Genomic DNA, 13,242 nt, shown 5'->3' on the forward strand with positions numbered 1-13,242 from the left:
AAGGTATGCTAGACTGGGGATTTCTTTGTTTAATTAAATTACATCTTTTTTATTTTTATTTTTTAGATTCTATTTTTTTAAATTACCTCTTTTTAAAAATGTATTTTAGATGATTTATTTTTTAATAAGAGAGAAGGAAAGGGAGGGAAACATCAATGTGTGAGAGATGGTTGCCTCTTGTGCGCCCCGCACTGGGAGCCCTGGCCTGCAACCTAGGCGTGTGTCCTGACCAGGAATCAATCTGGTGACCTTTAGGTTTGCAGGTCACACTCAGTCCACTGAGTCCACTGAGCCACACCAGACAGGGCTCCTTGGTGTTTCTAAACATCTGGCACGCCTGCTTGTGCCTGAGGGCCTTTCCACTGATTTCTTCTGCCTGGAATCCCCCCTTTCTCCAAATATCTGCATAACTGACTCACTCATTTCCCTCAAGTGTTTGCTCAAAAGTCACCTCAGTGAAGTCTACTCTGACTTCTCTGTACATAACGGCTACCAGCCACCCAAACCCCCTTTCCTATTTCCTCCACAGCAATCATTCCCTTCTAACATACTACAGAATTTACTAATTTAAGATGATTAATACAGCTTATAAGTCTTACGAGGGAAGAAACCATAACAATTAGTAGTAGTACCTCATTTATTGAGGTACCTTCGTGTTAATGCTTGCCATACATAATCATCATAATGGTGGCTACCGTGTATAAAATAGACTCTGTTCTACATGCATTATCTCATTTAATCCTCACCAAGACATAACGTGAATATTACCAGCCTCATTATAAAGGGCAAGAAACAGTATTTCAAGGCTGGAAAGTGGCAGAGGTAGAATTTGAACAGGTGGTGGAAGAGTAGGGTCAGATGTGAGAAATATTTAGATCCTAGGGTTGGTAAGACTAGGTAAAAGATTAGATGGGGGTCGAGGGTAATGGGGAAATAACTCCCAGGTTTTGACTGGGGTGGACCAAAGTGCAATAAGGCAGAAGAGAAAGGTGACAGCCCAGTTTGGGAGGTGTTGAGTTTGAGGAGCCTGTGAGCCACTCAAGGATACAGACCATCTCGGGCAGGAACTGAGTTGAGAGGCGGCTTCCAGACCTCTCTCCCTCGGGCCTGAGGAGATGCTGGGAGAAGGCACGCACGGAAGAGCAGGACGTCGGTTTCCCTGACTCGGGTTTCTTCAGGAGGAGCTGCAGGAAGGGCGTGGGGGACTGTGAGACAAAGACCGCGCGGGCCCCGCCTTTGTCCAGACGGCCCCTTTAAGAAGCGCGCCCCCATGCTCTAGCCCGCCTTGTATGCAAATTTAGCGGCAGGTCGGGAGCGCGCAGCAGATACACGGGGACTGGGTTGGGGCGGTTAGTCCTCTCCCGGCCGCCGTCGCCTCCGACATATTGCCCGCAGGAGCTGCGGCGGCGAAGCGGAGAGCGCCGGGGGGAGGAGATGGGTGAGCGAAGCGGGTCCAGGTCCGGGGACGGGTGGGCGCGGGGATTGGGAGGGCCAAGCTGCTAATTGCTCCCTCACGCGGACAGGACCCCGGGGAGGGGAGGGGGAGGGGATTCGAGCGCGGAAGGACCCCGCCCCCTCCCCTCGTTGCGGGGTGGAGCCTCTGTCGTGGGGGCGGGACACTTGGGTGGGGGGCGGGACTTCTAAAATGAAGGGGGCTTGTGGGGGACTGGGCTTTGGTAAGGATGGGGCTAGGCTTGGGGGGGCCAGTCCTTAGTGCTAGGGGCGGAGCCCTCGGGCTGTGGGTACAGGGCCCAGGGCGATCTTTCTGAGGTGTAGGGGCATTTTACCGGCGATGGTGGGGCGGGAAGGAGACCTTCTAGACTATAGGAGCGCATTCTGGAGCGGGGCTTCTGGATAGACACAGCTTTTATTGGCTTGTGGGCGGGTTTTCTGGACTGACAATCGTGTGTAGGCGGGACTTCTGGGCTGAGGGTGCTTGTGTGGGTGCAGAGCTTCTAAAGAGAGGAGAGCAAATGTGGGCAGAGCTTTTGGACTGAGGGTGCTTGTGTGGGATTTTCTAAGCCAGGTATAATAGTATGTGAACAGAGCTTCTGGGCTGGGGGCTGTGTGGGGGCAGAGTTGGTGGACAAGTGCTTTGTGGAAACTGGTGCAAAAAGCTTCCAAACTGAGGAACTAGGGCAAAGGGTGTGTGTTGTGTAGGCTGCTGTATTGCCCTGAAGGGGTATGAACAAGGCTATAACCTTAACCGGAACTGGGGTAGGACTTATAAGCAGGATGGTGCCTGGGAGCTTGGGCTAGACTGCCAAAGCTGGAGAAACAGATTGTGGGTCCAAGTTTTGGTCCACAACCACACAGTTCTCCCAAAGCCCACATCCTTTACCCTGTGCTCAGGCCCGGAGTCCTGCCCGTAAGACACCAGGATGCCCCTTGAACTGGATCTCCAGTCCTCAAGGAAAAAGCTTCGAGAGTGCCCAGAATTATAAGCCTACAGAAACTGTGTGGTATCTGAATGGGGCAGCATACACCAGACCTAAGAGCACAGGACCCAGACCCCCAAACTACCTGTGACACAATATATACTCAGTTTCCTAATCTGTGGAACACCTACCCTGCTGGTTTTATTCACTCATCAACATACGCTTATTGGGCTTTCACTTAATGCTGGGTGCTGTGGGAAGGGGAGGTGATACAACAGAAAAAAAACGTAGGTGTAGTGACCTCACTGACCTTCCGTACTAGTGAATAAGACAGACAATAAATATGTTAACAATAAATAAGATAAATTCTAAGGGCGAATTGTTTGGGAAGAAAAAAAAGAATAATGGAAGCAGATTCTTCAAAAATGGCAATCAGGGAAGGGCCCTCCAGACAGATGATACAGCAAGTACAAGAAGTAACAACAAGCTTGGTTTACTTAAGGAGAGAAAGGCCAGCATGGCTGAAGCATGGGGGCGAGGCAGAAAATAGTATATGAGGTTGAAGAGCTAGGCAGGAAACAGGCCATAGGTCTCTGTGATTAAACAGTTCAAGTGAGACACCAGGTAGTGTCGGTATCATTGGTGTTATCCTTGATATATGCCCTCTCACTTGAGCATCTACCTTATGTTGAGCCCCACAGGAGGACGAAGAGGTCCCAACAGGACATCTTACTGTCGTAATCCACTCTGTGAGCCAGGATCCTCCGGAGGCGCTGGTGGGGGCCACACTTCCAGCACTTCAGTCACTAGTGTCCGTTCCCGTACCAGGTAAACCACCTCTGTCTCTAGCCTCTCATTGTGGGCTCACAGGGGCAGTATGGACAAAGCTGTCCCTGACTGGGCTCTAGGATGTGAGACCCCCATTCCAGATGGGGGCTCAGAAGGCAGTGAGCAGCAGGAAAGACCCAGAGGGTGGTCATTTGGGCAGCTTCAGTGAGACATAATGTGATAAGCCCAAAGGCCTGGATTCTAGTTACAGTTTTGCTGCTGATTTGCTGGTGCCTTGGATAAGTTGTCTCCCCTCTTTGGACCTCCTTTTCCTCATCTGTAAAATGGACCTAATAATTTTTTCCTTCCTGGGAATTGTTGGGAACCCTGAATAAGATTAGGCATAGGAAAAGGCTCTGTCGACTCCTTTGTCTGACAGGCAGGTTAGGGACTCCGATCTTGCCATGAACTGCTTTTACAATCCTACTCCAGAATCCTGCGCCCCAGAGCCCTCCATAGTAGGATTTTCAGACCAGCTCCCGATGTTTCCCCTTTCTACCCCCAGGAGCAGTTCTGGGCCGGGTCTCTCCAGCCCCCCACTGGCCACCCAGACGGTTGTGCCCCTGCAGCACTGCAAGATCCCCGAGCTGCCAGTCCAAGCCAGCATTCTGTTTGAGTTGCAGCTCTTCTTCTGCCAGCTCGTAGCCCTCTTCGTTCACTACATCAATATCTACAAGACAGTGTGGTGGTACCCACCGTCCCACCCGCCCTCCCACACCTCCCTGGTAGGTGCCCAGCTAGGACCAGCTGTGTGTGTGTGTGTGTGTGTGTGTGTGTGTGTGTGTGTGAGAGAGAGAGAGAGAGAGAGAGAGAGAGAGAGAGAGAGATGTTTGGTTTCAGCTTAGTATAGCTTACCTAGCATCTTGTACACTTGGCTTTATGTGGGTCAAGGGAGATGTAGAAAGAACAGGAAACTGGTGACTTCTGAATACTCACCGCTAATGTGCTTAGCACACTAGGCAGCATAAGAGCAGAAAAGATGAATCTGATAGATTTTGCCTAAAGGAATACATTCTTAAGTCCTGTGGGTGAGATGAACCACAGGCATACATGAGTGTTTCAAGAAGTGGAAAGATCTCCATGCAGAAAGGGATTCAGGGACAGAGGCATGGGTGATCAGAGCAAGAGGACTCACACACCACTGTCTTATCTCCAGGGACGTTCCCACTTCCCTCCTCTGTGTCCTGTTCCACTCCTCTAGGTAATGTCCTGTCCCGACTCAGCTGGAGGCCTATGAAGGTCAGAGAGTGGGGACAGTCCCTATGGAAAGGACTGGGCAAGGGGAGGTGGGTATGAAAATAGCTTGTCTATGGGCAGGGGGCCCACATGACCCCCAGCCTCTGCCCCCGACAGAATTTCCACCTGATCGACTTCAACTTGCTGATGGTGACCACCATCGTTCTGGGCCGCCGCTTCATTGGGTCCATCGTGAAGGAGGTGATTGGTCCTAGAGGCTGGGGACTTTGGGACTCCCTTTCCCCTGGGGTCGCCAAGGAGACACGTGGAGCCCTTCAACCCTGAGGCATTTCCTTGGGGCTCCCTTTGGACTTGGTTAAAGAACACTACTCATCCCTTCAGCTGTTGGAGTTTACTGGGTGTCGAGGACTCACCTTGCCAGGTTCTGCCTAGCTGCTGCCCCATTTTTCCCTGGGTGGGTTCACAGGCCATGCTGGGAGGGGTTTGGGCACAGCCCCTGTGGCCTTCATCCAAGGCCCCATCCCATCCTGTCTCGCCCTGACCCAGGCTTCTCAGAGGGGGAAGGTCTCCCTCTTTCGTTCCATCCTGCTGTTCCTCACCCGCTTCACCGTTCTCACGGCAACAGGCTGGAGTCTGTGCCGCTCCCTCATCCACCTCTTCAGGACCTACTCCTTCCTGAACCTCCTGTTCCTCTGCTATCCGTGAGTACCCCTTACTTTACCCTTCACTGCCTAGCACCTGACTCCTGACCTTTGTCCTGGGTGTAGCTGAGTTACCAGGCCCCCACACCTGGAAGACTCACGGGCAAGGCAACAGCAGGACCCCCTCACGTTGTCTCACAGTACCCCCTGAGATCAGAGAGGTTAGCTGCCTTTTGCAGGAGCAGAAACTGAGATGGCATAATTTACCCAAGGTGCCACCACAAGGGAGGTCAGAATGGGGCTCAGATCTGAGTTTATTACCCAAAAGAAGGTCCCTGAGGGAGAGTGCACGTGCTTTGTCTCCCTCTCTCGTCTCTTCTGTCTCTCTGTGTATGTCAGTGTTTATACAAGCTCTTGGTGCCTCCCATAGGTCTGTGCACACGCATGTTTTCTGTGGGTGTCTATGCATGAAGCACATGTGTGTAGCTGCGCTTGCATGTGTATATGTCTGTCTTTGTGTCTGTTTTTGTTGGTTACTCTTTCTATCCTGTTGAACCCAGACGGTTGAGGATGGAGAGGTAGCGTCTGAGAGGAGCCCAGCACTACCCCTTTCTGACCTAGAAGTGGGGAAGACTTTGGCAAGGTGTTTGCTGTGGCTGTTCCTGAGGCAGCCTCCTGGCTGCCCGGGCATTAACAGTTATTTCCCAACCACTGAGCTTTCTGGTCTATGAGCTTCCCTAGGTTGGGCCAGTCCTGTTGCCTGGGAAGCTTCAGAGCCGGACACTCCTCCCTCCCTACCCTGCTTGACCAAAAGAGCACTGTCATGGGAGGAGCACCATCACTGTTGCTTCAGTTATATCTAGTTTTTAATTAGAAGAATAACACATACCATATAAAAACATTAAACTTTATAGATGCTTTTAACATAGAAAATAAAAGTCTACATAATCTCAGTCCCCCAGAAAACCATAATTTACAGCATATCCTTCCATATTTTCTTTTTTAATGGAACAATTTCTTTTCTTTTTTCAATCCTCACTGGAGGACATGCTTATTGATTTTAGAGAGAGGTGAAGGGAGGGAGAGAGAGAGGGATAGAAACATCGATTGGTTGCCTCTTGTACGCGCCCTGACCAGGGAACCAAACCCACGACCCAGGCATGTGTCCTGACCAGAAATCAAACCTGCAGCCCTCTGGTTTACAGGATGATGCTCCAGCTGAGCCACACAGGCCAGGGCCGTGTCATGTATTTTTTTGTGCAAGAACACACACATACACATCTTTAAAAACAAAAATGGGATTATACTATGTATGATATGATACAATTTATTACATTTTTTACATAATCAGATAACTTGGATATTTTTCCATGGCAATACATGTGGGTCTGCCTCACTTTTTTTAATGGCCTCATAGTATTCCATTGTACAGATTTTTCACAATTTGTTTTGTCTTCTATTTTTAGATTTTTGAGTTATTCCTAGCTTCTCTCTATTTAAAACAATGAGGCAGGGAACATTCTTTTGCATATACTGTTACACATTTGTCCAATGTTTTTATACAGCAGATTCCTAGAAGTAGAACTTCGGCACCAAAAGTTAAGTCAATTTTCATTTTTTAAAAAGATTTTTATTTATTTTTAGAGAGAAGGAAGGAGGGAGAAAGAGGAGAGAAACATGGATGTGCAAAACATACATCTATCTGTTGCCCCTCACATACCCCCAACTAGGTACCTGGCCCACAACCAGGGCACGTGCCCTGACTGAGAATCAAACCAGTTCACAAGCTGTTGCTCAATCCACTGAGCCACACAAGCTAGAGTTCTATGTACATTTTTGACAGATATTAGCAAATGGCCCTCCAAAATGGTTGTACTGATTAAAATTGTCAACAGTCGCCTTTATTTGACCCTTTCTGGTTACTCTCTGGTAAGACCATTCTCCTTGGATACGGACATCATTCAGTGTTCATATTTTGCTTTATTTTTTAATTTTTAAATTTTTATGAACCTAATACATGTACCTCATTAAAATATCAAATCCAGCCCTAGCTGGTGTAGCTCAGTGTATTGAACACCTGCCTGCTAACCTAAATGTCAGCAGTTTGATTCCCAGTCAGGGCATGTGCCTAGGTTGTAGGCCAGGTCCCCCTTTGGGATCTTGTAAGAGGCAGCCTTCTCTTTCACATTGATGTTTCTCCCCCTGTCTTTCTCCCTCCCTTCCCCTCTCTCTAAAATATAAATAAAATCTTAAAAAAAAAAATTTTTTTTACATTTTACATTTACAATTTTAATACATAAATAATCAAATCCAGCAGGCTAAAAGCTTGAAATGAAAAATTGGCTCCCACCCAACCAACCAGAGTCTTAGCCCCACTTCTCAAAAGCAACCTCTGTCACTGTTTCTGGTTTTAAGTGTTTTTTGGGTTACCTCCATAATTCTAGTGTCCTTATACTTTTATTTATTCCTTTTAAAAATCTGTTGATTTTAGCCTTGGCTAGTGTGGCTCACTGGATTGAGTGCTGGCCTGCAAACCAAAGGGTCACTGGTTTGATTCCCTGTCAGGGCACATGCGTGGGTTGCAGGCCTGGTCCCCAGTAGGGGGGTGCATGAGAGGCAGCCACACATTGATGTTTCTCTACCTATCTCTTTCTCCCTCCTTTTCCCTCTCTAAAAATAAATAAATAAAATCTTTTAAAAAAAAGTATTGATTTTATTGTTGGGATAATAGGCTTATGTAGTTAAAAGTCAACAGATATAAAAGAATATGAATGAAAAAGTCTCCCCATGACTCCTGTTTCCCAGCCACCCAGTTTTCCTTCCAAGAGGTAGCCACCAATGTTTCTGGTTTCTTATATATCCTGGAAATAAATGTTCTTTGCATATACAAGCATACCACGCACTCATACACGCACATGCATACAGGTGCACATGCAACATAAAAGGTTTATTTCATTTTTCCATCCCCACTGTTTTCAGTGTTTGATAACTTATTATTTTTAGTTTCCTATTGGTTATCTTTTTACAGTAATATGTATGTGCCTGTATTTTCTATTCTATCAATAACAGCCAGTATCTTAATCCCTTTTATGTTAGAGGAGAAATTAGGAACCCTGCCCATCCACTTTTTCTCCCCTCTTCCTCCTCTCTTCCTGGCAGCTAAACTCTTATTGTCAAGCTTGACATTCACACTAAGCACATTTAAGTTCTTCATTCTTTGTCAAAGGCTAATTCTAAAAATTAAAAGCAAATGCCGCCTTGTGTTATAACTATGAAAATACATACTACTTGGCCGTACAGTGTAGGGCCAAGTAGTATGCATAAATGACATTCTTTCTCTGTAGTTACTGAGTTATAATCTTGGGCCTCTTGAAAAAAGAATGTGCTAGTGTCAAGGTGAAATGGTTTCTCTTTTATTACATTCCATCAATTGCCTAAAATCATGTCATGTTTTAGTTTGCTTCATATTTAGATTGTAGCTTTCTTACACAGCTTTTTATTTATCTTGACGTTTCTAATTGCCTTCTTTTTTCTTGTTGACAAAAGAATGATGGGCCTTCAACATATCCTCAAGTTTATCCAGCTTCACAATCATGCTACCAGTTGCCTGGAGCTCATTCCCCCCACCCCCAAAGCCATCCCTCCTGTAGCCCTCCATCCTCCTGCTCCAGTGTCGAGTGGGTGCTCTTTAGGTCTGCTGTGCAGCTCTCAGCCTGGGACTTCCCTGCGCTGCCCTCCTGGGCTGGATCCACTGTTTCCTGGATCCCATGTCTTCCTCTTTCTTGGTTTTCTCCTTTATTTTGCTGGAGTGCATTACCAGGTAATTTTCTTAACCGTGGGTATGTGGGAGTCATGTACATTCTGAGTCCTTGCAGGTATAAAAATGTCTTATTCTACTCTCATGCTTGACTGATGATTCAGCTGAATGATTTCTAAATTCAAATTCATATTCTCACAACTTTGAAGGTACTGGTCCATTGTCTCTAGCATCCCATGTTTCCAAAGACTCATGCCAGTGTGATTCCAATTACTTTGTAGATGACGTTTTTTCTTCCTGAAGGCTTTTAGGGATAGTCTATTTATCTTTTTGATTATTTGAAATTTCAAAATATGTCTGGTGTGGAACTTTTCACATTCATCTTATCAGTACTCTAGGACTTTTTTAACCAGGAGATTTAAGTATTCTCGCTGGCTGGTATGGCACAACGGGTTGAGTGCTGGCCTGCGAACCGAAAGGTTGCGGGTTCCATTCCCAGTCAGGCACATGCCTGGGTTGCAGGCCAGTCCCCTAGTTGGGGGTGTGCAGGAGGCAGCCGATTGATGTTTCCCTCGCACAATGATGTTTCTCTCCCTCTTTCTCCCTTTCCCTCTCTTGAAAAATAAATTTTAATAGTCTTTTTTTAAAAAAAGAGATTACTTGCCTCAAGGAAATTTTCTTCTGTTATTTCTTTGATAGGCCTCATAGACTGGTCATCTGCTCCTCTTATATTTTCTCTCATGTTTTTCCCATCACTCTCCCTTTCTCCCTCTCACTGCTTTCAGTCTTTCTTTCTCTATCTCTCTTTTTACTTTGCCTTAGGGAGATTTCCTCAACTTTATCTTCCAGCTTTTTTATTGAGACTTTTTTCCAGCAATCATATTTTTCATCTCTAAGGCCTCTTTCTTATTTTCTGGCTACTCTTTTTCCAATAGGATTCTGTTCTTGTTTTTAAAATCACTTATGTTCCCTCAATTTTGTCTCTCCACCTGAGTCAGTTTTTCTATTTCACATTGGTAGTTTTCTACATATAGTTAGTTTCTTTGGTTGTCTATTTATATTCAAGAATGAAGGACCTAGTAGGCTAGTGTGCATTTTCTCTCCCTCTGCCATTGTACACAAAAATAGGAGAGTTGACTGGGAGTCCTGAGTATGTGGGCAGGGCACACTGACTAGCAAACTTTGCTTTGGGATAATTGAGTAAGGTACAAGTAGTCAGGCTACGGGCCCCCACAGGCCAGAAAAAGGGGGGTGAGTGTTACTCTAGGATGTCCAGATTGGAGACCTCAGTTCTCGGACACTTCGTTCAATTTCTTTAGAGAAAAATCCTTCAGGGTGCATTGTATGAGGTATGTAAGAGAATAAAGGAACCGATTCATACGTGCAAACCCAGATCTTTGTTTAATCCCACTTGTTCAGCCCTTCTTCTCACTTCAGCCATCGATCACATGTGCCTGCTTCAAGCTGGTCTCTCTTGGGTCACTCTTGGCAGATAAGCTCCTACCCCCGGTACAGCGCTCTCGTGGCATATTCTAGACCTATGCCACCCAGCTTAGTAGTGTCTAGCCACCTTGTTATTGAACATTTGAAATAGGCCAATTTGAATTGAGAGGTGCTATAAGTGTAAAATATACACCAGGTTCTAAAGACTTAGTACAAAAAAAAAGTAAGTACAACATATTATTCTTAAACAATGATTATATGTTGCAGTGATATTATTTTACACATACTGAGTTAAGTAAAATAGAATATTTTTAAATTAATTGTATCTATTTTTAATGTGGCTATTAGAAAATTTTAAATTACTTATGTAACTCTCATATTTCTATTAGACAGCACTGCTCTAGACGATGGCTTCCTTCCTCATCTGTCAACATGTTTCTGTCTGCTTTCTATATTTGTAAAAATCACTTGTGTATTGGTAATCCCACCCATTCTTTTTGCTGATAGGGATTTATTTCCTACTGTCACATCTTGGGTGGAGAGGACAGGAGGGAATCCACCATCGTGCATGTGAAGCTGCTTCCAACTTATGACCTATCAGAGCAGTCACTCGCTGTTACTACGTAATTTAATTGAATCTGCTGTTCTTAGAGGCAAAGCTAGGGAGATTTTAAGTCCTTGCCCTTAAGTTTGACTCTGAATCCCTTGTGTGTTCATGTAGGTGCCCCACCCCCTCACTCTCACAGGTTATCCTTCAGAGTGTTTTGGGAACCCCATTTCACTCTTCATTTTTGTCCCTTAGAATCACTGGCGTATTTCTTTTCTAAACAAAATTGTATTGAGCTGTGGCTAGTGTGGCTCAGTGGATTGAGCGCCAGCCTGTGAACCAAAAGGTCGCTGGTTTGATTCCCAGTCAGGGTACATGCCTGGGTTGAGGGCCCGGTCCCTATTTGGGGGCATGCAAAAGGCAACCAATTGATGTATCTCTTGCTTACCAGTGTTTCCCTCCCTCTTTGTCCTTCCCTTCCCCTCGCTCTAAAAATAAATAAATAAAAATGTTAAAAAGAAATTGTATTGATATACTCTGAGCCAGGCACCATGCTGGCGGTTGTTGCAAAGATTAAGAGAATATTTGTGAAAACACTTGCATAATGCCTGGCTGAGCACAGAGAATTAATACAAACTATGTAACTTAAGGCAAGTTAAGGAAACTGAGGCTCTTAGAGGTTAAGTAACTTGCCCTAAATCACAGCAATTAGTAAGTGGCAGAGCTGAGATTTTAATCCTGGCCTATTTGACCCCAAAGTTTATTCTCTCAACCAAATTCTCTCAATTATCTTACTTGACCTTACCCCAGGGAGAATGATAGCATCCCCATTTTATAGAACAGAAAGGAAAAACCCAAAGAGGCAAATTGCCCAAGGACACTCATATTTATCTTCTTGCAACCTCAGAAACAGGAAAAGAGGAAATTACTGTTGATAAGAAAATGTAGCGTTCTCATTGACCCTAACTTCTAGGGGGCAGTCCAGGGATCCTTCTGGGTCTGTGTCAGCGGATGTGGGGAAATTGAGAGACCCCAAGCTAAATGAAGGAGTGCTTGTAAAGAGCACCTACTGTGACATTCCATGTGCTGTGCTTGGCACTTCCTCACTTTTTATAATTATCTACCCTTCTGGGCTATGGGTTTGTTTAGTTTTCTTCTCAAACAATGCCAGCCAGACACTCAAAACATCCCTGGACTAATTAGCTCCAGCCCTAACCTAAGGGTACCACTCAGAGGAAAGGATTTGTACTGTTCAAAGGTGTTACCCATTTCAGTGTGTGGATACCACTAAGAGCTGCCTCTAACATAAGTATTCATAGCAACTTATACCTCTCCTTTGTGGTGCCTTATACATTCTAAATTAATTACTCATAGTATTCGTTGAATATCTGTCCTGATCTTTGGTATCAGACTGCTCTAAGTTTGAATCTGAGCTCTATTACTTCCTTACTAATTGTGTAACCTTTGGGACTCTACTTCACCTCTCTGAGCCACAACTTCTTCAGCTGAAAAGGGCACAAAATAATAGTACCTAATGCACAGTATTCTTAGAAGGGGAAAAAAAAGAATGCACATAAAGGACTTAGTACGGTGTCTAGAACATAGATTGTGCTCAATTACTGTGGGCTGTTAAGATTGCTGTTGGTCAGCAATAGACCGTAAGGGCAGGGACTTGTCTCCTGCTTCCTGCTGTATCTCTGAAGCTCAGCACACGCAGTGCTAACACATGTGTTGAGTGACTGACTGTTGGGTGGGAGGATAAATGGATAGAAGGATGGGTAAATGCTCCCCTCAGAACAGCCGGGAGAGTTAAGGCCCGTGGAAGAAAAAAGGATTTCCTCAGTGGCTGAGGGTTGGGATCCCGGCCTTGGGGCACAGCTGCCCTCACCACTGTATTCCCCAGCAGGTTTGGGATGTACATTCCGTTCCTACAGCTGAACTGTGACATCCGCAAGACAAATCTCTTCAGCCACATAGCTTCCATGGGTCCCCGGGAGGCTGTCAGTGGCCTGGCACGGAGCCGGGACTACCTGCTGACTCTGAGGGAGACATGGAAGCAGCACACAAGGCAGCTGTATGGCCCAGAGGCCATGCCCACCCATGCCTGCTGCCTGTCGCCCAGCCTCATCCGCAGCGAGGTGGAGTTCCTCAAGATGGACTTCAACTGGCGCATGAAGGAGGTGCTGGTCAGCTCCATGCTGAGTGCCTATTATGTGGCCTTTGTGCCTGTCTGGTTTGTGAAGGTGCGTAGCTCATCCTAAGATGGGAAGGGGCCTGCCGAGGGTCTTACCTCCTCCCTGCTCCCCAGGAGACCTGCCTGCATAAATAACTCAGCTGTTTCTGATGAGACTCTGTTTGTCCTTTTGAGGGCTACAGTGACTGCCGCCTCTGTTCTAGAGTAGGGAGCACATTGAAAGGAAGAGAAGTGACCTGCACAGGATCCCCAGCCAA

General features: G+C 46.0%; 1 protein-coding gene across 1 annotated transcript in view; it reads left to right on the plus strand.

The window, feature by feature from the left end:
• TMEM39B (transmembrane protein 39B) overlaps positions 1-13,242 on the plus strand; it is a 34,558-nt gene that overhangs the window by 15,473 nt on the left and 5,843 nt on the right. The window contains exons 2-6 of the mRNA XM_054571889.1: positions 3,080-3,206; positions 3,712-3,931; positions 4,560-4,643; positions 4,950-5,104; positions 12,698-13,034. Coding sequence (XP_054427864.1) covers positions 3,080-3,206; positions 3,712-3,931; positions 4,560-4,643; positions 4,950-5,104; positions 12,698-13,034 — 923 coding nt within the window. The remainder of the gene's footprint in view (positions 1-3,079; positions 3,207-3,711; positions 3,932-4,559; positions 4,644-4,949; positions 5,105-12,697; positions 13,035-13,242) is intronic.

The sequence above is a fragment of the Pteronotus mesoamericanus genome, unplaced genomic scaffold (assembly GCF_021234165.1).
Source record: "Pteronotus mesoamericanus isolate MK-2021 breed Mesoamerican mustached bat unplaced genomic scaffold, CSHL_Meso_final contig_221, whole genome shotgun sequence".
NCBI classification, from domain to species: Eukaryota; Metazoa; Chordata; class Mammalia; order Chiroptera; family Mormoopidae; genus Pteronotus; species Pteronotus mesoamericanus.